This window comes from Ctenopharyngodon idella, chromosome 13 (genome assembly GCF_019924925.1).
Source record: "Ctenopharyngodon idella isolate HZGC_01 chromosome 13, HZGC01, whole genome shotgun sequence".
NCBI classification, from domain to species: domain Eukaryota; kingdom Metazoa; phylum Chordata; class Actinopteri; order Cypriniformes; family Xenocyprididae; genus Ctenopharyngodon; species Ctenopharyngodon idella.
In genome coordinates this window covers 2,703,167-2,725,608 of record NC_067232.1, presented here as the reverse complement: position 1 = coordinate 2,725,608, position 22,442 = coordinate 2,703,167, and the positions used below count along the sequence as shown (strand labels likewise).

The 22,442-nt window shown below is 38.3% G+C and overlaps 1 protein-coding gene across 2 annotated transcripts in view; it reads left to right on the top strand.

The window, feature by feature from the left end:
* Positions 1-22,442, top strand: part of kcnma1a (potassium large conductance calcium-activated channel, subfamily M, alpha member 1a) — a 129,945-nt gene that overhangs the window by 29,089 nt on the left and 78,414 nt on the right. For both annotated transcript variants that reach the window (XM_051918126.1, XM_051918127.1), the window contains exon 2: positions 17,580-17,744. In XM_051918126.1, the coding sequence (XP_051774086.1) occupies positions 17,580-17,744 (165 nt within the window). The remainder of the gene's footprint in view (positions 1-17,579; positions 17,745-22,442) is intronic.

Genomic DNA, 22,442 nt, shown 5'->3' with positions numbered 1-22,442 from the left:
TTCATTTTTGGATGAACTAACCCTTTAACATTCAGTGTGAAAGTTTGCACTGGAGATGAATGAACTTCGTTTAGGCCAGATTTTTTCGGAATGATATCACCTGTTTGTTCTTCAATTTTGCTTGTAGTAAGTCAGGCCCATAGACTGTAAAAAAAGATGGACGACGCATCTTCACTCTCTTCCATTGTAGAAAAGTGAAGCTGCCAATGTCCCAATATGGCGCTGACATCTTGGAACCTGAGTCTGCGCAGCAGTGAGCGTGAAGTGGAGCCGTGGTATCAAGGCTCCGCCCACACTACTGCAGAATTGGTTAGTACAGTTTACTGTGGAACAACTCATTATGTCAGTGTGAAGTTTGAAGTGTATTTTGATTGTTTAGTTTGCCTCACGTCCCATTAGATTACATGGATAGGGCGGGGTTTATGACCTATACTGCATCCAGCCACCTGGGGGTGATCAAAACAATTTGGCTTCACTTGTGCAGCACAATTGGTCGGGCCCCTTAATAAGCACAAAAATACATAACATACACAAAAATTGGGCAAGATTTTAAATTAGATTGGACATGGTTTTATAATTAATTAATTTTATTTTATAATATTATTACATTTTCATTCACTTTGTCAGCCTTCTTGGGTCTATTTTCACTGAGTTTGTTGCAATGCATTCTGGGATTGCCATCCCTGTTATGCTCCGGGACAGCATAATTAAGTTGCACACTCCTTTATGTCAGGAGTGTGTCTAAGATGTCTTAAAAACTGCCTTCATAGACAGCTGGTTTGGCACTAATATTCCATATTTTAATGGTAGACACTGTCCTGTAGAGTTTAGCTCAAACCCTGATCAACCCTCTCTTACCTGAAATTTTTCAGAACTTTGAATACCATTATTAGCTTGTTCAGGTGACTTTGATTTCGGTTGGAAGGCAGTGGCCCTCCAGGGACTGGATTTGAGGAACCTTGATGTATGTGCTTATGCCTATAGCAGCTCAGCAAAGTTTATTGAGATAGTGTGTGTGTGTGTGTCTATTCTGCTCTGTTGGATGGTTTATAAAGGAGTTGATTCAGATCATCTCATGTGAATGTTTTCGTCACTTCTTATCATAATTTGCCCCAACACAGCCCCTGTTCAGACAACGGAGGGCAAAATTGTAGGAACGTCCGGGCTTTCTCTAGCGTGGCCTGTGCGTTTTGCTGACTTAAGGGAGAATCCATGTTCTCTTATCTCAAAACAGCAGTGCCAGGGCCAGACTCTCCCAGCTGAGAGAAAGATTTCCCACAATGCACTTTGGCAGCTGCCTTTAGGTCATGGGCTTAGCAGTTCAACTGTGCTTATCTTTCAGTTCAGTCATTCTCTATTTTCTGAAGCTGTATGAAAGCACTATATATATATATTCTGCTTTCACTATGTACTATACTATTAATAAAAAATTTCTGTCCTCCATATAAAATATAAAAAAGGCAGCATTTATAATTTTCTTTCATTCCAAGTCGAAGTACCAAAAAAAAAAAACTAAAACTAAATAAACTACAACTATAAAACTTAAAAAAAAAAAAAAACTAATAAAAACTGCAAAAACACATGAGTATTAGTAAAACTGCGCCTAAAATTAAAATAAAACAGAAAATACAAAAATAAATTCTAATTCAAAATATCAACAAAAACTATTCAATGACATATAAAGCGATCCATGCTTTTTGAGTCGAATTGCATTAACGATAATAATAAGGGTCGACAAATGAGTCTATTAGCAGAGGAGACAGCCTGAGTGAGTTGTTCATGTCTACAGTATGTAGAGTTCGTGAAAGTGAACTAATGTGATGAAGTTGGGACTGAAGACAGCATGCCTCAGACGATCCCCTTGGCCCAGTTTACACTCCGCAGAGCACTGCTCAATTCACCTCAAAGCATTGATCTATCGCACTGGCAGCATGCTCTGCTTGGTGCACACTTCCAGGGTGATATTCAGAGGGAAATATGTAAAATAGGGATATTAAAAAACAAACAAAAACTGTAATGTGCAGTTTCAGTTCATAAAAGAGCAAAAGCAGTAATAAGAGGAATAGAGGGCATTTGCAGCCTAAAACTAAATGATTTAAAATAAGGAAATCCTCTGACTCAAATGCTCCTTATCTAAATCTTGTGTTACGCTTCCGGCCGGCCTCTGGCAGAAGGAATCATTATTTGTTATGTGACATGTCAGTTTAATGATATAAAAAGCTTTTCATCTTTGGTCGATATTTAGATATTTAGTCGAAATGAGACTAACAACAAAACCCGCACACACACACAAACATATATGTAAATTCATATTAAAAGAGACAAGGCCACCTCAGTACCATGGCTGTCTGATTACCCAGTTAGCAGGATAATGCCTGCTTGTCATGTTTGCTGCTAGTCCACAAATAAGCGTAAATGAGTCAAACTGATGGAAATGGATGGACTAATTACAAAGTAAACAACTCACCCACTTGGACATCAGAATTGAAATATAAGTGAAATGATGATCTGAGAGTGTTCATTAGCACAGTTACATTAAACAGTAGTGGACACTAACAAAGCATTTTTACTTTGTTACTGTTCTTAAGTACTTTTTTCAAATATTTGTACTTTATCAGAGTAAAAAAAAACGTTAACTTTTACTTAACCACATTCTAAAGCACAATATTGTACTTTTTACTCCGTTCTGACTCAAAATGAGCCAAGAATGGAAGATCCTCGGATCGAGTGCGCACGACTGATGGCACGAAAAGTAAGTTACTGATGCAGAATTTAATATTTATTTTTGTAAATGAAAATCATACATAGGTCACGACTGTCAGTTGTTTGTGAACTAAATATACTGTAAAAGGGTGAGCTGTTTAAACCCATTGTATGAAATGCTTGAATGTGGACATGTCAACATTTGTGTATTAATGTCTGATTCATAAGACCTTTGTTCATCTTCGGAACACATATTAAGATATTTTTTGATGAAATCCGAGAGGCATGTGACTCGTCTATAGACAGCAATATAATCAACTCTTTCAATATTCAGAAAGGTACTGAAGACATCATTAAAACAGTCGATGTGACTGCAGTGGTTCAACCTTAATTTTATGAAGTGACGAGAATACTTTTTGTTCGCAAAAACAAAACAAAAATAATGACTTTATTCAACAATCTCTTCTCTGTCATTATCCTCACGTAGTTGCTGCAGTAAGCACGGTGAAGGCTTCCGTGTTTATGTCCAAACGCCGGCTCAGTATTGACCAAAGCTGCACACGTGAGCAGCAGGGCGTATGTGTGTGATGCTGACACAGGAGCCTGGCAATAATGAGTCACGCTCTGACGTAGAACCTGGAAGTGCTGGACATAAACAACGTAGGAGAATGACAGAAGAGAAGATATTGTTTAATAAAGTCATTATTTTTGTTTTGTTTTTGCGCACAAAAAGTATTCTCCTTGCTTCATAACATTAAGGTTGAACCACTGCAGTCACGTTGACTGTTTTAACGATGTCTTTACTACCTTTCTGGACCTTGAAAGTGTCGGTTAAATTGCTGTCTATGGACGAGTCATATACCTGTCAGATTTCATCAAAAATATCTTAATTTGTGTTCCGATGATGAACGAAGGTCTTGCGGGTGTGGAACGACATGAGGGTGACTAATTAATGACAGAATTTTCATTTTTGGGTAAACTAACCTTTTAAGTACAATTAAAATCAAGTACTTTTGTACTTTTACTCAAGTATAATTTAAAAGGAATACTTGATACTTTTACTGGAGTAATATTTTATTAAGGTATCTGTACTTTTACTCAAGTACTTGATTTGTGTGCTTCGTCCACCACTGAAATTAAAGCTGCACCTCTGTGCTTGCAATTATCAAACCAACTGCAGTGTTTACAAAGGAATTGATGACACTTTCATATTGTGATGTTTCTGGTCTCTCAGTCCAACTGCTACCTGCTAATCTGAGGAGGAAAATACAGTTGTCGAGAATCTCCATTAAACTGCAAGAAATGAGGGAGGTCTGTCCATGCATTCATGCATCTGGGTAAATGTGCTAATTTCTGTATACGCCTGGAAAAAAAGCAAAAAGATCTTGGGATCCCTACTGTGTCCCCCAGTAATATATGTCCATGGCTTCCCTCCATGCATGCTTGTCCCTCACATGACACTCTGTTATCCTTTTCTCCAGCCCTAAACCTCCACCTCTCCTTTAGCTCATCCATCAGAGAGGAAAGTGCAGCATAAGCATAGAGAGCAGTAATGAAAGCTGCTTGGGTCTGGTGCAGTAATCAGCGGTCTGTCCGTCACCGTGGCCCTGGACTCTCTGGAGGGCGTCCACAGTTGTACTGTTTTCATATTGACGTTTATGTCTTCTGTGTATTTTATGATGGGAATGGCAGGATGAAGGGATAAGAGGAATGATAGAGGCTTTACATGATAGATGGCTTTAGCAAGAATAAAAATCATACAGGTAATCCATATGAATTGAGCAGTATAATCCAAGACTTCTGAAGAGACACAATTGCTTTATATGATAAACAGATTTAATTTAGGCTTTTCATTGGTTCTTGCGTGTCAAGCAAGTACGGTCAAGCTTCTGTTTGGCCATATTTGATGAGCTCCTTGTGTGTTGATCAATGTTTATGTATTTCATTTTTCTTAGTCTTTTTTTGGTATTCTAACTAAACTATATATTTAAGAAATGTAGTTATTGCCTGTCTTTACAAGTTATATATACTGAAATAGTGTCTTTTATTGTGCAAGGTACATTTGGGGAAGTATTTTATCAATTCAAATTGAATTAAATAATTTTGAATGGAAATGAAGACCACTGTTGAATTGAATTGAGAAACATTGAATTGTGAATTGAATCGATTTGCTATAAACTCAAAGATTTACACACTTTTGCCATCGAGGCCGCATTGAACTTGGTTAGTTTATTTTTTATTTTTATTTTTAAGTGCTGGTGCTGTTTTTTGAGAGAACCTTTTTTTTTAGTCTGAGTAAGTGGCTGTTCACTGTAAACACAACACAATGAATTCTGGGAGATGTCAGGGTCATGCCTTATTTGTTTAAATGGATTTAGATAGTTGTTGCAAGCACTTGCAACATCCACAATACAAATGCTACTTTCTCTGATGACAGTTCCTCTCACTAAAACAAATATAGTGTATATCTAGTAAGAAATGAACTAGCTGAACCTGAAATAATTCACATTTATTCTGCCAATGAATGAAGCTCTGCAGGACAGATGGGCCACTCTAAGTGTCTTGCATGTTAACGTATGTTGTCATGAAATATTTAAAGCTGTGGAACCGGCCCTGGAATAGGTTATTGTCCGTAGCTTAGCAAGCACTTGAGATACCAGCACAGCATCCGCACAAGAGTGAACTGAGCAACTTGTATGTTAACTGAGCCGCTTATATATTTATAGGCTTACCTTTAGACTTTGCCATTTTAAAAAATTCAGCAAGAAAACTGTTCTAAACACTGTTCTTAGAGAACGTCATTGATCTTCTTTGCACTATGCTTGCACTCTTTTCAGAGAGAAGCCAGGTCAACTTCCTATGGCTCTAAGGTCCTTTTTTCAGCCATTGTTAAGGTTGACCTGACTGCCGGCTCATCACAGGTGCTCGAAGATGGTTGAGCCAGATTGCGGTAATACTGACATAAGAGGAAAGACTCATTACGAATGCTTGAGGGGTTTGTATGTGTCTGTTCTTGATTGACAGCGCTGGAAAAGACTGTTGTGTTTGGTGGGAAGAGCACTCAGTCACTACGCCTAGATTGACAGCACAAGCGTCTCGTGGTAAACTTGGATTAGAACACTGATGCGTGTCAAGATGCTGTTCAAACATTGTGTAAAACATTTAGATGTCTTCAAATGTTCACAACAGAACAGAACATGTGACATACATGAAGGAATGTCTCAATTTTTTTTAAGTGTTTATAATATATCTGATCAAAGAAGAAAAATATCATCCTGTGTGTATACCATATAGTCATGTGTAGTTGTTGAAATTCTGCACATATGTGAGTGTAGGTCAGTCTGAAGTCATGTGACATGCAGCGCTGTGCTTACTGAACGCTGATAGAGGAGCTGGAAACCTAGATATGAGTTTCATGGTGTGGAGATTTGGCTGCTCTCTGAGGCTTCTGATATAAAGAACAGCTAACCAGCCCTGACACAAATCTCACCCTGCGAGAGATGGGAACCAATTACTGTACCAAGCACATACACACATTTGCTGGAGCCATGCCCTTCAGTAAAAATAGTGTTTGTTATTTTTCAGCAGTAGGAAAAATGGAGTTGCCCTCCAAAATGATTGGGTTATGGGACAGAGAGAGAAATCAAGAGGAAATTGTAGGAACAGTGACACATCAGAGACATGTGCTAATAAATGTTATTAAATGGGAGATTTTCTCCACGCCTTCATTTCGTCTTAATAAATAGAAAAGATTTTGATCAATAGCCAATTTGATAGTTTTCTACTGAAGCTTGTTTCCTTCATGGAATAAAACAATTTAAAAGAAAATTGTGACTTTTTATCTCACAATTCTGACTTTCTTTCTCGCAATTTTTCTTTACATTCTGGCTTTTTTGTGAGTTATAAAGTCCAATTCTTAGCAAAAAAAGTTAGAATTGTGAGATATAAACTTAAAATTCTGAGGAAAAAAAGTCAGAATTGACCCTTCGCCAGGAGTTTGATTGACAGGTGATCTGACCATAACGCCGAATCCGCCGTTTTGTCCAACAAAGCAGTCGGGAGTTAGTAGGAGTTAGTAGATTAACGTCGGTGGACTTGAATTTGAAAAAATGGTATGTACTGACGTCTTTCCGCGGTTGAAACAACATTCCTTCTGATGTTCATTCATGTTTATTTGATGCTATAAATTAACTAGTAGGAAGAGATGATTGGTTCACGAGCCGCTTGAACTGAGGTGCTACAGCGGTCTGTCACAACATTGTAAAGAGCCACAAAATGGTATTTTTTTGTTTAAATTTCTTTAAAAATTACAAAATTTGAAATTCAAGACTTTGTTTCATATCAAAAGTAGCCTGCTCTGTCTTGCTCGTCCTCTTTGCTCTGTGATGTATTTTTCACTGCGTGAGAACATGAAGTGTGCCGTGAAAGCGGCGTTACTTGTCGGACATAGCAACAGTAACTAAAGGGGGGAGGGGGGGTGTCTTTGCGAACGGTCAATTGCGAGTTTGTATTTCGTGATTCCTACTTTATAACATGCAATTGTAGCTTTATATCATGCAATTCTGACTCTATAACTCGCAATTGCAAATTTATATCTCGCAATTATGAGAAAAAAGTCAAATAAAAAGTCACACTTTTTTATTTTTTATTCAGTGGCAGAAACGAGCTTCCATAGTTTTCCTATTTAGATGTCCATGCAGAGTTTAAATGCTTTAGGTTTTGTTTTGTTTTGTCAAATCCCTGGTTCTATGTGATTAGACTTGTTATGCACTTAATCAACTAATTAATCAACATAATGCAGTTAAACTAATTAATGAACAATTATCAGTTCTATACATTTACAAAGCTACCAATCTGCTCTAGCTTTTGTTCTACACTGGTTTACTCCTGAAATTTGTGCCACTGCTAATATTGTTGGCTTCTGTATGATTAATTGCTTGTGTATTTCCTTGTTTGTAAATCGGATAAAAAAAATAAATAAAAAAAAATCTGCTAAATGATTGTAAATCTAAATGTGATTAAAGGTGGCACAAAATTTTGCATGCACCACTCACACTTTCCTCAGAAGTGTATAAAAAAACCCTCATAATATTTACGTGTGACCTTGTCTTTATACCATGTGTCAAATGCCCTTAGAGGAGGAACTGTCTGTTCACTTAAATTCTTACATGTTATGGTTTTACTTCACTGGCTTGAAATGGTCTTCCTTTGTCATCACAGAAATATCTTCACATTGAAGTGTCTGAGGAAAGAGATTCACCCTGTCAGGAACAGAATTGAATGACCTGATTGTTGGTTTATTGTAGGGATAATTTGTGAAGATCTTTATTGCTTTTCTATTTAAGGCAGCGTTTTCTTAAAGGCACAGTGCAACATTAGTTCCTAATGAGGACAGTAATTTAAGTAATACATCAGCGGTGTGAGTGGATATAAGTGAATTGCAACTGTATTAATGTTATTTGGGGGTGATTTCACTTAGTTTATACAGATCCATCAGATGCAGATTGTCTGTCCAGCACCATCCAGGCTTTTTTTAAGGTTTAGAGAGGTATTTCCTTTCCTCAAGCCACAGAGCTTGAGTCTCTCATCATTTGCCTGTCCCTTTTCACTGGATCTTGCTCATATTCCAATCTGCCATTGCTGCTGGCAGGTAACACGCATTGGAAAACAAGGTCAGATTCTCCCAAAGCCCTCCGGTCTCAATTATTCCACCACAGATGCTCCAGCAGGGATCCACAACATAGACCAAGACAACAGACTTTTATGTTGACTAGTACATGTTTATCATCAGCGAACATCATTGAAGCAGAGATCCGAGTCCTGACCTTGGGAAACCGCAACATTCATTTAGAGGATGTGTCTTTATCTGAGAGCACTGGGGCTGATAATCATATATCAATGGGACGGTGTTATGAATCATGTAGAGAATAGTAGTACATGCGGCCTGGATGCTCTGCAGAGTAGCACTAATGCACAGGCAGTGCATCCTCTGCGTTTGGCTTGTGTTTCAGGCGAGATATGAGAGGATGACGCTCCCTGGGTCTGCGGCCTGTTTTCAGAGTTCTTGAGCTGTAATGGAAATGGGCAGTCTCTTCCAAACAATTGTGTTAAAAGCATTGCAGACTTTTGTTCTCCCGCATACATGATGAATTTGGTTCTGGCAGAAACTGCCACTGTTTACAAGGTCCCTTAAAAATCTGCTTTGTAGATGTTACTGTTTTTTTGTTTTTTTGTTTGTTTTGTTTTAGTTTATGCAGCTCATCTTATCGTAGTTATTAGTGTTGTAGAAGCTAATATGATTGGATGTATGTGGTATTGATTGCCCTTCTTTTAAATTGTTAGTTATCAAAATAACAAACAATTCATTTTATTAGTTTTCGATTTTTTTGTATGTTTAAGGAAGATAACACACACACACACACACACACACACACACACACACACAGTCAGAGATGGAGGAAAATTATGTGATTTGACAGTCTTTTAGTTTTCATTTTATTCAAATTTAAAAAACATCCCAACATTTCCAGAATTCGGGTTGTATTTGGATCATCTATCCACTGATAAAACCACACGTTGTACCTCAGTACCGTGGTAAAAAGTAACTATATTGTTTCTATGGTATTTGTTATAAAGACATAAAGACATTTATGATAATACAAATGCACTAAAACTACTATAGCTTAAAAAAAAATACTGTATATTCCATTACTTCTTGAATACATTTAATATCTACATTAATAATATAATAAAATTCGATAGGCTATGAATATCCCATATTTCTGTCACAATACCATGGTTACAGTTATGTTAATACAGTAAATCCATGGTAAAGGTGTGTGATTTGTGAATTGAAAAGCCTTCTAACTGTATCGTTGCGGCATAATCATCTCCTGTTTTCAGAGTCAGTGTTGTTGAGAATGTCAGCGCTGTTTCATCTGGCCGAAATCACAAGGCATTTGATTTGTGGTTTGTATGAGAGAACTCCGCCAAACTCGAATGCTTTTCACAGTGCTCTTTAGTGATCATGTGATTGAGACAGTCAGTAAATAAATGCTTTCGCTCTATGCTCGAGCTGATAAGTGATCATTGTGGTGTGGTTCAAACGAGTAGCTGTTTTTCGTTCTTCTTTTGAGGTGTTTGCTGTTTAATGTTAATGTTTTAATCCTTTATATTTTAATGTTAAAATGAAAATGATCTTTATAACAATTAGAAGAAAAAAACGTTATGACAGTGTTAAATCTCATGCCATGAGGGGAGATGTGAACATGTGTAATAATGAAACAGAAGGGTTGTGTTGGTCATAATAATATCTTGTGGTTAAGGCAGGGATTTGTACTGTGCTGAGGCTTCATGTTTCAACACTGGATGTGTTATTTTACTGGCCTGGTGTGAGTGTGAAATGAGATAAGATACTCTGGAATAATAATAATATAAATAGTCTGGCATCACAGGCAGGCACGTCCAACCAGAGGCGTAGATTATGTTGTCTCATACCTGTGTAATCCTCAAATCAAGCCCATGGCATCCCTGCTTTAAGCTCTAAACCTGAATCAGACAGAAGGGAGGTTTAAGATTCTGCCTTAAAGGAGCAGTTCACATAAAAATAATAGCTGTATACATTCTCTTTATTTTGCAATTCATCTACTTATCTGTTCACCAGAGAATCCTCTCTGGCACCACACTTAATGTGATTTACTCAAGTAGGACGTGGTCCTAGATAAGTGTTTTTGTTGGTCAACATTTATCACAACCAATCAGATTTTAGGTTTAGGGGGTTGAGCAGCATTGTTTTAACCTGATTTCCCTCTGATTTTAGAAGTAGATTATAATTAGCATTAGTGCTCTGATTTAGGACAATCAGAAGATGTTGTCTTTGTAGCTCCTCCTCCAATCACTGGTATTCCTCCAGCTTATGTTCTTTTCGATGTTACTGTCATTTAAGAACATATCTTACCAAACTCCTTTTGAGACCTGTATCATTTTTTTTTTAACTTTTCACCACTCTCTGTAGAGCTTCCCATTTGGACTAAGTGGTTTTTAGCACAGGGGGTGACCTGGTTGTGTCAGTCAGTGTATGATGGTCTCGCCTGCATCTTTGCGTAGTGCTCATAAGTGCTGATTGCTCTCAGGGGTTTCCTTTACCTCAGGTCTTGTTGTAGACCCCTGATTGTATATGGTGCTGATTGCTGGTGAGATCTGACAATCTGGAATTGATGTAAGAAAGAATAGATGTATACTCTATAAATGAGTTACTAGGGAAATAGTTTATCCTTATTTTTAGTATAATCACCAAACAACTATTTTTAAATCAGCAAAATAATGTTGTGTATGAATGTCACAGTCATTCTGAAATTAGAAAAGCAAACAAATTATAGATTTTTTTTTTTTTTTTTTTTAGGTTTGTAACTATTTGCTGCTATCTGTTTTACAATGTTGTAGTGTGAAATTGTCACCCTGTGATATTGGTTAACTGTACTGATATTAAAATAGCAAATGGGAAACAGAGCATGTTCGGATTTACTGTTTTTTTTCCAGCTCCCTGGGTGAAGCTTAAAATAGCACTCGCTATGGAGTACAGTTTTCCCCAGTGATGCAAATGGAAGTCGCCGGAACAGCTGCTCTAAAGCCAAGTCTTGTTAGATCAGCCTTGGTCACATGACCTGCTCTCTGCCATTCATTATTACTGGAACTCCCAAGTGAGGGCATATCACAGTCAACCCTGTTTCAGCTGTCAAAATGTGCAACGTCTTTCATTTCATTTATAGTTAATTACATTTACTGCAACATTTATCTGTTTTGTTTGCTTGCATATAAAAAGAGAGAGAGATGATGGAAGGTGTGTAAGAGGGAGGGATAGGTGGATGGATGGATAGAGATAAAAAGAGAGAGAGATGAATAGATATAGATTGAGAAATGGATAAATAAATATTAGCCCTTTTTATACATACAGTCTTTACTAGTAAATTACCATTTAGAGATCATGTGTGAACAGATGGATGGATAGATATGGATAAATACAGGGCTTGGACAATGAAACTGAAACACCTGGTTTTAGACCAAATTTATTAGTATGGTGTAGGGCCTCCTTTTGCAGCCAAAAGACCTACAGCATCAGTTCATCTTGGGAATGACAGATACAAGTCCTTAACAGTAGCCAGAGAGATTTTGAGCCATTCCTCTTCCAGAACAGTGGCCAGGTCACTATGCTATGCTGGTGGAGGAAAATGTTTTGTGACTTGCTCCTCCAAAATACCCCAAAGTGTTTTAAAAATCTTTAAATCTGGTGACTGTGCAGGTCAATGGAAATGTTCAACTTCACTTTAATGTTCATTAAGCCATTCTGTCACAAGTCTTGCTGTGTGTATTGGTGCTTTTATCATGCTGATACATGGCTATCCCTTCAGGGTACAATGTTTGAACCTTTTAAGTGCACATGGCCCTCCAGTAGTCTTCAGCAGTGACACGCCCATTAAGCACAGTAGGAAATGCCATGATATTTCAGCCCAAACCATCACTGATACACCCCCATGCTTCACTTTGGACACGCAGCAGTCCAGTGTTAAGCCTCTTTGGGACTTCTCCACACCGTAACTCTCACGGATGTGGGATAGACAGTGAAGGTGGACTCATCAGAGAACAATAAATGTTTCACATTGTCCACAGCCCAAGATTTGCACTGTTGGCAAACTGACATTTGGCATTGGCTCGAGTGACCAAAGGTTTGGCTATAGCAGCCCGACCTTGAATATTGACTCTGTGGAGCTCCCGACGAACAGTTTAGGTGGAAATAGGAGAGTCGGAGTGCACATTTAATTCTTCAGTGAGTTGGCCAGCTGTGGTTTTATGTTTTCTGGTTAATACTTGGACGTCCCTTTCATACAGCCTTTCAGACTCCTGGTGGATGTGGTTCGTCCTATGAAGTGGTATGCCGACATTACCCTAGATACCATAGCTGTTGATGCACCACAAAGACTTGCTGTCCTGGTCACAGATGAGCCAGCAAGATGCGCACCAACAATTTGTCCTCTTTTGAACTCTATAATGTCTCCCATTATGTTGTGTGGATTGCAGTATTTTATACAGCTGTGCTGCTGCTCTGCTAATTCAACCTTCACACTCGGCCACCGGGCTGCACATGTAAAGGCGTGAAACCTCCAACACTATATTGGCCAGTGTTTCAGTTTCATCGTTCAATACCTGTATATGGATATGGATAAATAGATGAATATAGATAAATGGGTAGATATAGATAGATCAATACAAATGGATAAATATAGATATACGGATCCTATTTGACCATTTAACAAATTCATTTCCCCTGTTAGGCACAAAAATGGCAGTGGAAACTCTTAATTAGCTGAACTTTAATGCCCCGTCTGACCTAGAACAGATTGTTAGAAAAACAATGTTGAGGTCAGGAAACAAGGTCACCCTAAATTCAGTGTGTTGACTGCTCGGTCTTGGTCTGCTTAAGGCCTTCTGTCTGTTTGCATCGTGAAAAGGGCTGGATTTGCCCTATGCAGCTCAGGCTTTGACATCACAGGTGAAAAAATAGCTGATGGAGTATCCCATGGCTCACTGTTCCACGGCCCCTCTTCTTCATCACTCACACAGAGCACTCAAATGAAGTGGAAACTGTTTCTTGTTTGCATTGTCTGCTCGAATCTGCACAGCCATCAGTTTGAGACCTTATGTATAATTCATGGCACACACCGCCACACCTCTCTCAGCTCACAGCTTTCTCTTTCGCATGTGGCGCTTGAGAACTGTGATTTAGGTGGAGTTAGCATGAATGTTCTATGTAGTAATCGGCTTTAAACTTGACAAATTTACTTCTTGACAGTGTGTTTGTTGAGTGTGCAGCGTGATTGCCCGAGCGTGGCTGACAAACCAAAAATGAAACAGCCTCATTTGAGTCAAAATATATTTGTGTAAAACTCAGACTTGTTTATATTTATGTAAGAGATTACTCATACACTGGTGAGTCAAAAATTTTGGCTGTTAGTATTGTTGTTGTTATTATTATTTTTAATCAATTAAAATAATTCAAAGTAAAATAAAACCCACTTTTAGTCTTTTTTTTTTTACTAATTTATTCACGTTTGATTTAAAATGATTGGTGTGTGGATTTTATATTTGTTTCCCTGCATAGCTCTCATTAACTCGATAGATTCAGATCTTGAGTGGCTTTGCTAACATACTCAAAGATTTACTTTCCAGGCTAGGCTGAGCACATGGTGATATCCGATCAGAATGAAACTTGATCTGAGTGTACACGCTGTGGGCACAGCACACCAACTACAGTATTTACACCAAGTGACAGGTCCAAGCATGTGTGCAATGTGGCAGAGGAGGCTTGAGGAGATGGGGATATATTTTGGAGTGTGATGGACAGGCAGAGCACACCTTTGTTGACCTATTCCTGCCGCGACTGTGGATTGAAGGTTAAGTTCCTATGAACGACAGAGAAATCTGATCTGCTTAACAACAAGCTCATATTTTAGGACTAGTTTACTTGATTGTTTTTTGACAATCACAAATTAAAACACCAGCCTCCCCATTAGCAAATCATTATGAGTTATATAGTAAAATATCTAGCTTCTGCTAGACTGCCTTCCGTATTCAGGTTATGAAGAAAGTGTAAACTGGCATTGCATCAGTTACACTTTTTCCATAAGTTGAATAGGGAAGGCATAGGACGTAGTGTAAGCTTTTTGAGCTGCAAGAGTTTTACACTTCCTTCGTATGTTGAACAGGGAAGGTAGTCTGGCGGAAGCTTGATATTTTACTTCATAACTTGGATAAATATGGATTTTTTTTATTTTTTTTTACACAAACGCATCGCTTCGCTTCAGAAGGCCTTTATTAACCCCCGGAGACGTGTGGAGTACACGTTTATGATGGATTGATTTGGATGGAAGCACTTTCTTCAGCTCATACTCATAACCCCTGTTCACTGCCATTTTAAAGCCCAGATGCATCAGGATATTTATTAAAATATCTCTGATTGTGTTCATCAGAAAGAAGAAAGTCATATACACCTTGGATGGCTTGAGGGTGAGTAAAGCTTGGGATAATTTTCATTTCAAAGTGAACTAATCCTTTAAGGGAACCCCAGTTATTTCCTGTTGATATAGAGAATCGAACCTGAAACCTTCGGGTTACCAGTCTGACTTTCTAACCATTACGCCACGACTTCCCCAAAGTGCAGTGCAGTGCCGGTGGTCAACTTCTGGAGCCAGATGGTTGTGTCTGGCTCTCCTGCAGTGCCAGTCTAGTTCAAAATACCTGCATGCCGGTCTGTGATATATGGTCTTTACGACCTCACTGGATGCTGTACCCTGAAGACAGGCTGATATATCTGTCCTGGGATAAACCACCTCACACTTCTGTTTTTATTGGACAGCTTTTTCCATTCATGGTTTCAGTCAATTAGCTTAAGATCCAAAAATTATTTTTCTTCCTTGCTATCTTTAGAATCTGGTGCACCTGTAACAAGTGGTAAACCAGGACTGCATTGAGCAGGTAGTTTATTAATGCTCAGTGCTTTTTATTTCTCCTGGAGTTTAGTTTTATATCACTGATGCATGTGTGTTTTGTTCTTCCCTCTTGATGACGGAAGAGTTTCTCTCTCCTCCTGAGACTCTCATTAGTTTTGCTCTCATCTGAACCATACATCTTTCCATCACAGCTTAGCGTCCTCTGTGGCAGTACTAGAGTGCTGCACATCCTCTAGGGATGTATTGCTAGACAAAATTGTCAAGATTATTTTTCTTAGGGAATATGAATTTATCAATAGCTAAAAAGTGCTGCTGAATCGCTCTCAAGTGCCCACAGCTAGGCATTTTCAGCTGGCTAAAAAATGCTTTAGTAGACACACGGCCTTAGCATCCTTGTTAGATTCTGGTTCGAATCCTGCTCGGAGTGGGTCGGGTAGGACCGGTTACATTTGGTGCCGTGACCCGGATGGGAGTGAGGTTTAGGGGGTGAGTGTAACGGAGGCAAATAGAAAGTTCAAAATAACAGCATTTTTTTGAAATCGATTTTTTTTGTAACAATGTGAAATTCGTGTTTAAAGTCAAGTATAGATTTTATGGGAAATATAGTTCTTCAATGACTGATGTCGATACCAATACTTCAAAGCGGGATGGCTGATATAAAGCCAAATTGTACATGAGAGAAATAATGACTGACATTATGATTTACATTATCAGTTTGTTTCCCTGGTGATATATCAGTCATCACTAGCCATTTTATGATCTCTACTCCATTTTCATTGGGATAAACTGGATAATATTCTTTGTTTTTGTTACCAAACACAAAGCTTTTTACATCATACTGATATTCTGTTCCAGCACATGATCCCACTGAGAAGACAGAGATGTTCAAAAGATTGTGCTCTTGCAGAAATTAGAGTATTACCTGCTGTTATTTATGCATCATTGCCCAAGTGCGTTAGTTCGCTGCCAACCCCACAGTTGAATATGAGTGATTCCTCCAGTGCAGCTTCTAAAGCATCAGGCTGCACCACTGAGCGCATGATGGCTGTATTTTCTTCCACCCACCTGACTGTGAAGTGTTGCCTAGCCCTGCGGATGTAACCCCAGAATCCCACGGCGACTCCCTGAGCCTGTGAATCATAGCTGTCCCTGCCTCGGCCTACACACCGCCAGCCGCGCTGTGTGCGTCAGGCAGTCTGAGAGATGCTCTTTTACTGGGCCTCAAAAATCTCCTCTCCTCGCTGCTTCCTCTCAGGCCTCTCCCAGCTGTCAGAAACCTGACAGCGAGTTTGATGTCTAACGTGATTTAGGTTTTAACCTGTCAAACTATAGCATGAGTCAAGCTGTAGAAACAGGCAAAAATAGGGTGTTATGAATGCTGTTTCTGGCATTGAACTTTGAAGTTTCTTTATCACTGCTTTCCCTTTTCTGAAGCTTCAAAGCATAAATCATCATAACTAATTAAATTGCACTCATAACAAATAACACACTAAAATATTATTTATGATGTCTGTTTCAGTTCTATATGATTTTTTCATTAATTTATTTTGGTATGATTTTTTTTTAAATATTACATTTTATCAGGAAGTGTCCTGGGTTTGTATTAGGGATGAATGGCGTTGCTGGAAAATTAAGTCTCCATATTTATAACTCTTTGTGATATTATGGCAAAATACACTGCCTGGCCAAAAAAAAAAAAAAAGAAGAAAAAAAGGCACTGTTTGCATTTAAATAGGCAAATGCTTAAGATACTATGATTTGATCATTATTGCAGCGGTTATTATGTTTCTAGCATGTTATATGTTAATATAAGACCAAAAATTGATGCTTCTTCTAGGTGCATCAATTTTTGGTCAAGATCTTGTATTGACAATGCAAGAGTCAAGCACTCTGTTAAGTCTACTCCAGCACATCCCAAAGACTTTTGATGAATTTAAGATCTGGGCTCAGAGGTGCCAATTCATGTGTGAAAATGGTTCTTCATGCTCCCTCCCAACCATTCTTTCACCATTTGAGCCTGATGAATCTTGACATTGTCATCCTGGAATATGGCCATGATGTGGTACATTTAAAAAATTACCAACCTACATAGTTGTTTAAGAAATGAAAAGCTACACACTCCATCAATTAGGGTTAGAAGAACTGTTGTCAAACATATAACATGCTAGAAACATAATAATCACATTTGAATATTTTAAAATGCCTGGCAAGACTTCTGTGAAGTCTTTTTTTTTTTTTTTTATTAATTTGAATAAAATCTCATCAAAACCACCAAAAGATTCACAATGGTGCTAAATTTTATATCACCACACAGTGTTTGTATCTCAAAACTGTCCTGTTGCTTACATTTCTGCCTTTGTGCTTTTTTTCCAGGAGGCACAGAAGGTGAATAATCCTATGAACAGTCAGGCTGATGGCCCACCGAAGATCCTGAATGATAAAGATGAGGCCCCAGCCAGTGAGGTGGGCTGGATGACTTCCGTCAAAGACTGGGCGGGGGTCATGATCTCAGCACAGACCCTTACCGGCAGAGTTCTGGTGAGACGACCACACACAGACACCCACTAAAGCCTCACTCGATGCCCACAAGCTCTCTCACATCCTTCCACAGTCACATTCAGAGCACCTGACCCTCATATTTATTCATTTTTTACCAAGTATATGTTTTCTCACTGATTACTTGGATTTGATGCCTTACAAAACATTTGTTACATGCTATGACACAATTAGTACACTGCTGATGACATTTTCTGTTTTTGTATGTTTCTGTCAGATCACTGTCAGAAAAGCCATACATCTGACTCTAGAGGTCAGGATTATACCCAGATGATTTACGTGTGTTTTGTTAAATACGGTCTCATTAGCATGCCTCGCGCAATAAAGGGCTTTTGGGAGTGCAGTAATACTGAGCGGTGGCTCGTGTGGGTGGCGCTCATCATCACAGCTGTTAGTGCCTGCATAGTGCTAGACATGGACAGGTCAATTAACTATGAACAATTGAGTCAATTTACCACATAATGAAGATCATTTACTTTGGGAAAGTTATGCAAATGAGAGCAGTCCTAATTTTATAACCTTCAGCAAATTATGGACGAAATCCATTTTGCTTTGTAGTTTTCCACTGTGGTGTGTCTGCATCGTTCCACAGCGTTCATGCTTTATTTCCTTCATTTATTGTGACTTGAATATTTTTCTCCCAGTTCTGCATCTCATCTTTCAGGTGGGGTGACCGCTGTACATGACCAGATTGGGAAGCCGGGCCCTCAGTAGACTGGTCCAGTCTAGTGTTTCTCCTTCAGCACATGACTGATCTGCAATGGGCCGTTCACACTGAAAGCAATTAAATCACTGAAGGTCACCAAGTGCTGTGGTCGCTATTAGACGTTCCTACTCGACTAGTGTCTAACTGTATCAGCAGACTATGAAATTAACTTCATTAACCACAGTGGCTAGTTCATGAATGGCCAGTTTTACTGTCCTTTTTTTTTTTTTTTTTTGCTATTGAAGTATTCAATCTGACTCAGTGCACCGTCTAAATATGATTTTCATTTGGAGCATTCACAATTATGATCAGGCGACAATTTGATGAAATTTTGTGGGCAAAAAATTGTCTATTGTCAATGGCGTAGTGATGTATAAAGCTCACACAGAAGTCACTTTTAAACCAAGCAGTCTTCTTTTGGTCAATGCAATAAATTCATGTAATCAACTTGAACATTTTGTGGAATCGGCATGGGGAAATCTTTCGCCCTTACGCAAAATTCATGATCGCATGGATTTCTAGTAAAATGACTGCATTTTGAACTTGAAAATTTGCTGAACAACAGTAAATGTGCCCGCACGTGAAAGGGATAGTCCCAAAAATGAAAATTCTGTCATCATTTACTCACCTTCATGTTGCTCCAGTGCATATTCTTTCTTCTGTAGAACATAAAACATTTTGGGTGAACTACTCCGTTAAGGCAAGTTCTTGCAAACTGATGCCACTGACATGAAGAAATTGAAATTACAGTAAATTTTTACTCAATTCCCATTGAAAATGACTATTCAGGATGCTTTGTCTCAGAAAATTGCTGTCAGTGTGAACGTCTCTTAATTCTCAACAATGTAGCCAATATAGCTACAACATGAGTGACATTTGGTCACTCTGGTGTTGGGATATGTGATTGATTCAGACCATGTGAGCGGAGCAGAGTGGTAATATTTCCTCCAGAGTGGAAAGCGTCTTTCTGAAGATTTGCTTTGCTTGCTCAGTCCGCTCAGGGGTGCTTGCTCAACCCAGAATGCCCTTTGTGATCTGGTTTGAAAATCTGTGAAATTGTGTCTAAGGTTATGGAGTTCAAATATTGTTTTAATGAAGTTGCAAACCTTATACATAAATGTGCAGTAGTTAAGAACGAAGGTGAAGAAATTGAACGGGGGAGTGGAGAAACTGAGTTAGCAAATGTTCATTTTGTGATCTACTCACAGTGAAGTTCTTTTTCCTTCTTTGCTTTAGGGGTAAAAAGAAGTTTGAAATAACTTTTGCAGTTGTTAGTGAACATCCCGAAGCCACTCACGCTGCTGAGAGAGGCGTTTAGATGAATATGTAAATATATGCTGCACGCTTTATTCTCAATAACAGAATAAACACACAACTAAAATGACAGCGGTGAGAAAACAGCAGTAAAGAAAGCATCTGATCATAGCGATGTGTATATGTTTGATTCAGCTACAAATTTGTTTGCTCAAAGCAAAGTGAAACAAATTAAGTGGATCTTTTATTTGGACCCACAGATATGAATGAATGTTATTCCCATGGCTCCATCTAAGCTATTGAGTTCTGTCTAAACAACTTAATGGGTTGGATGTACCAGTGGATCATATTTCCTTGAGGTAAATGATGGAAAGTGATAGCCTGGCTGAAATTCATCTCTAGACTGATGCTCAGAGACACTGTAATGCAAACAGTATGTACCACTCTACCATGGTATGAATCCGAGCTCTCTGTGCCCTAACGTCCTTATCTACAGATGGAGCTGCACTTGTTTCAGCGATTCCACATGTCGGTTGTTTTTTCCATTGTGTGAGTTTAGAGTGAGACTAAGAGGCAAAGTGCATTGAAACTGTACTTAGACTGAATTGTGACATTCTAGTTGCCTAGAATGATGTGTGCTTTGTGTCCTCCTCCTGCGGCCTTCTCTTGCCCCTTCCTTTAAAAGAACACTGAAGGTCTGCCTGCTGGTTGTGTCAGGGCTATGACTATAATAATGTCCCAAATCAACACCAGTACAGTAAATCAGCTTGCAATCTTTCATGGGCCAAGAATCTCCCAGCATCCACTGCACACGATGTAATTTCTTTACATGATTTTCTTTTAATCCTGTAAAGCCTGACATATGAAATAATAGCCAGAAAAAAAGTTTGCATGTTTTTTGTTGAGTAGCATATTTGATACATCAGACGTTTATGGCTAATATTGTATATGAGAATATTGAGCTCATACTCGAGGAGGAAAAAAAACACCTCAGAGGCCCGAACTGAGCAAAAATATGCAATTTGGTGCAGTTGCTGATATTTATATTGCCAAAAAGTAAGATGAAATTATAATAGCTTGTATATCTCCAAATAATAATAATGATAATAATGCAGTGCAGTACAGTGATGGTTGAGAGATGTACAAATAAGAATATGTTTTATATTATTAGTAATATTTCAAGATGAACACTTACTAGATTTAAGAAACTCATGTTAAAATCGTGCATAAAAATCGTGTTAAAATGCAAGTATCAAACATTCCTCAAAAGCCTGATGTATCGTATTTGATACTTGCATTTTAACACGATTTTTAAAAAAAGTGTCTGAGTTTCTTAAGTCTAGTAAGTGTTCATCTTGAAATATTACTAATAATATAAAACATATTATTATGTTTACTTTATAAAAATAAAGATTTCACAGCAAAAATGTCACATGTGCCACAACCTGAAGGTGGACATTCAGGTTCTCTTCTGAATTTCAAACAGTTCATAGGCTAGAGATGACTCTGTTTCAATCTTGGCTTCTTTCAGGTATGAAGGATATTTATTATGAGGCAAAGCCTTCGTTACACCAGAGCTGCACACATCCCATGAGAATATCATCAATTTCTGCAAATGAGCAATGCTTTCATCAGCCTTTCTCTCTCTCTCTCTCTCTCTCTCTCTCTCTCTCTCTCTCTCTCTCTCTCTCTCTCTCTCTCTCTCATGCTTTTATTTATTTATTTATTGAGTTTTGTGAATATTTCTCCCCCTCTCTCAGAGGAACCATCATTTTGAACCAAATCATCATTGTAGCCAATTAGAGTCAAAATATTAAACGCAAGAAGCAAAGCATTGTAAAATCTAGTTTTTCACACTGTTGATAGGGAATTATGTTTAATCATTTTCATTACAATACAATTAACCATAAGCATCAATTTTCACCATATATGTGACCTTGGATCACAAAACCAGTCATAAGTAGCACGGGTATATTTGTAGCAATAGCCAACAATACATTGTATGGGTCAAAATTATCGATTTTATGCCTTTTATGCCAAAAATCATTAGGATATTAAAAAAGATCATGTTCCATGAAGATATTTTGTAAATTTCCTACCATAAATATTAAAAAATGTATTTTTGTGAGTGGATGTGCATTGCTAAGGACTTCACTTGGACAACTTTAAAGGCGATTTTCTCAATATTTTGATTTTTTTTTTCAGATTCCAGATTTTCAAATAGTTGTATCTCAGCCAAATATTGTCCTATCCTAACAAACCATACATCAATGGAAAGCTTATTTATTTTAAAAAAATGACCATTATGACTTTTTTTGTGGACCAGGGTCACATATATATTTTACTAAAAACAAAAAATACCACATAGGGACTTTGTGAGCATTTTTGAATGATGAAATTGCACAGTGCTGTTGTGCATGGTGCATATGTTGCATTGTGGGCCAGTGAGAGTGTGTGAGTATAGTGAGTGAGTATGTGTGGGTGTCTGTGTTTATGTGCAGCTGTGCTTCAGAGCCCATATGTACTATGAGCTCTGTGCGTGTATGTGGGTGGATGTATGGACTCGTGCCCTCTATCAGGGTTCTTTTTTGCAGCGTAAAATTGCAATGAGCATCCGTGGACGACGAGCCCGGCTGGTAACCATAGCAACAGCAGTTTACCTTGGCTCTGTCATTGTGATGTTCAGAACGGGCAGGCTCTTTGGATCCTCAGCGAAAATA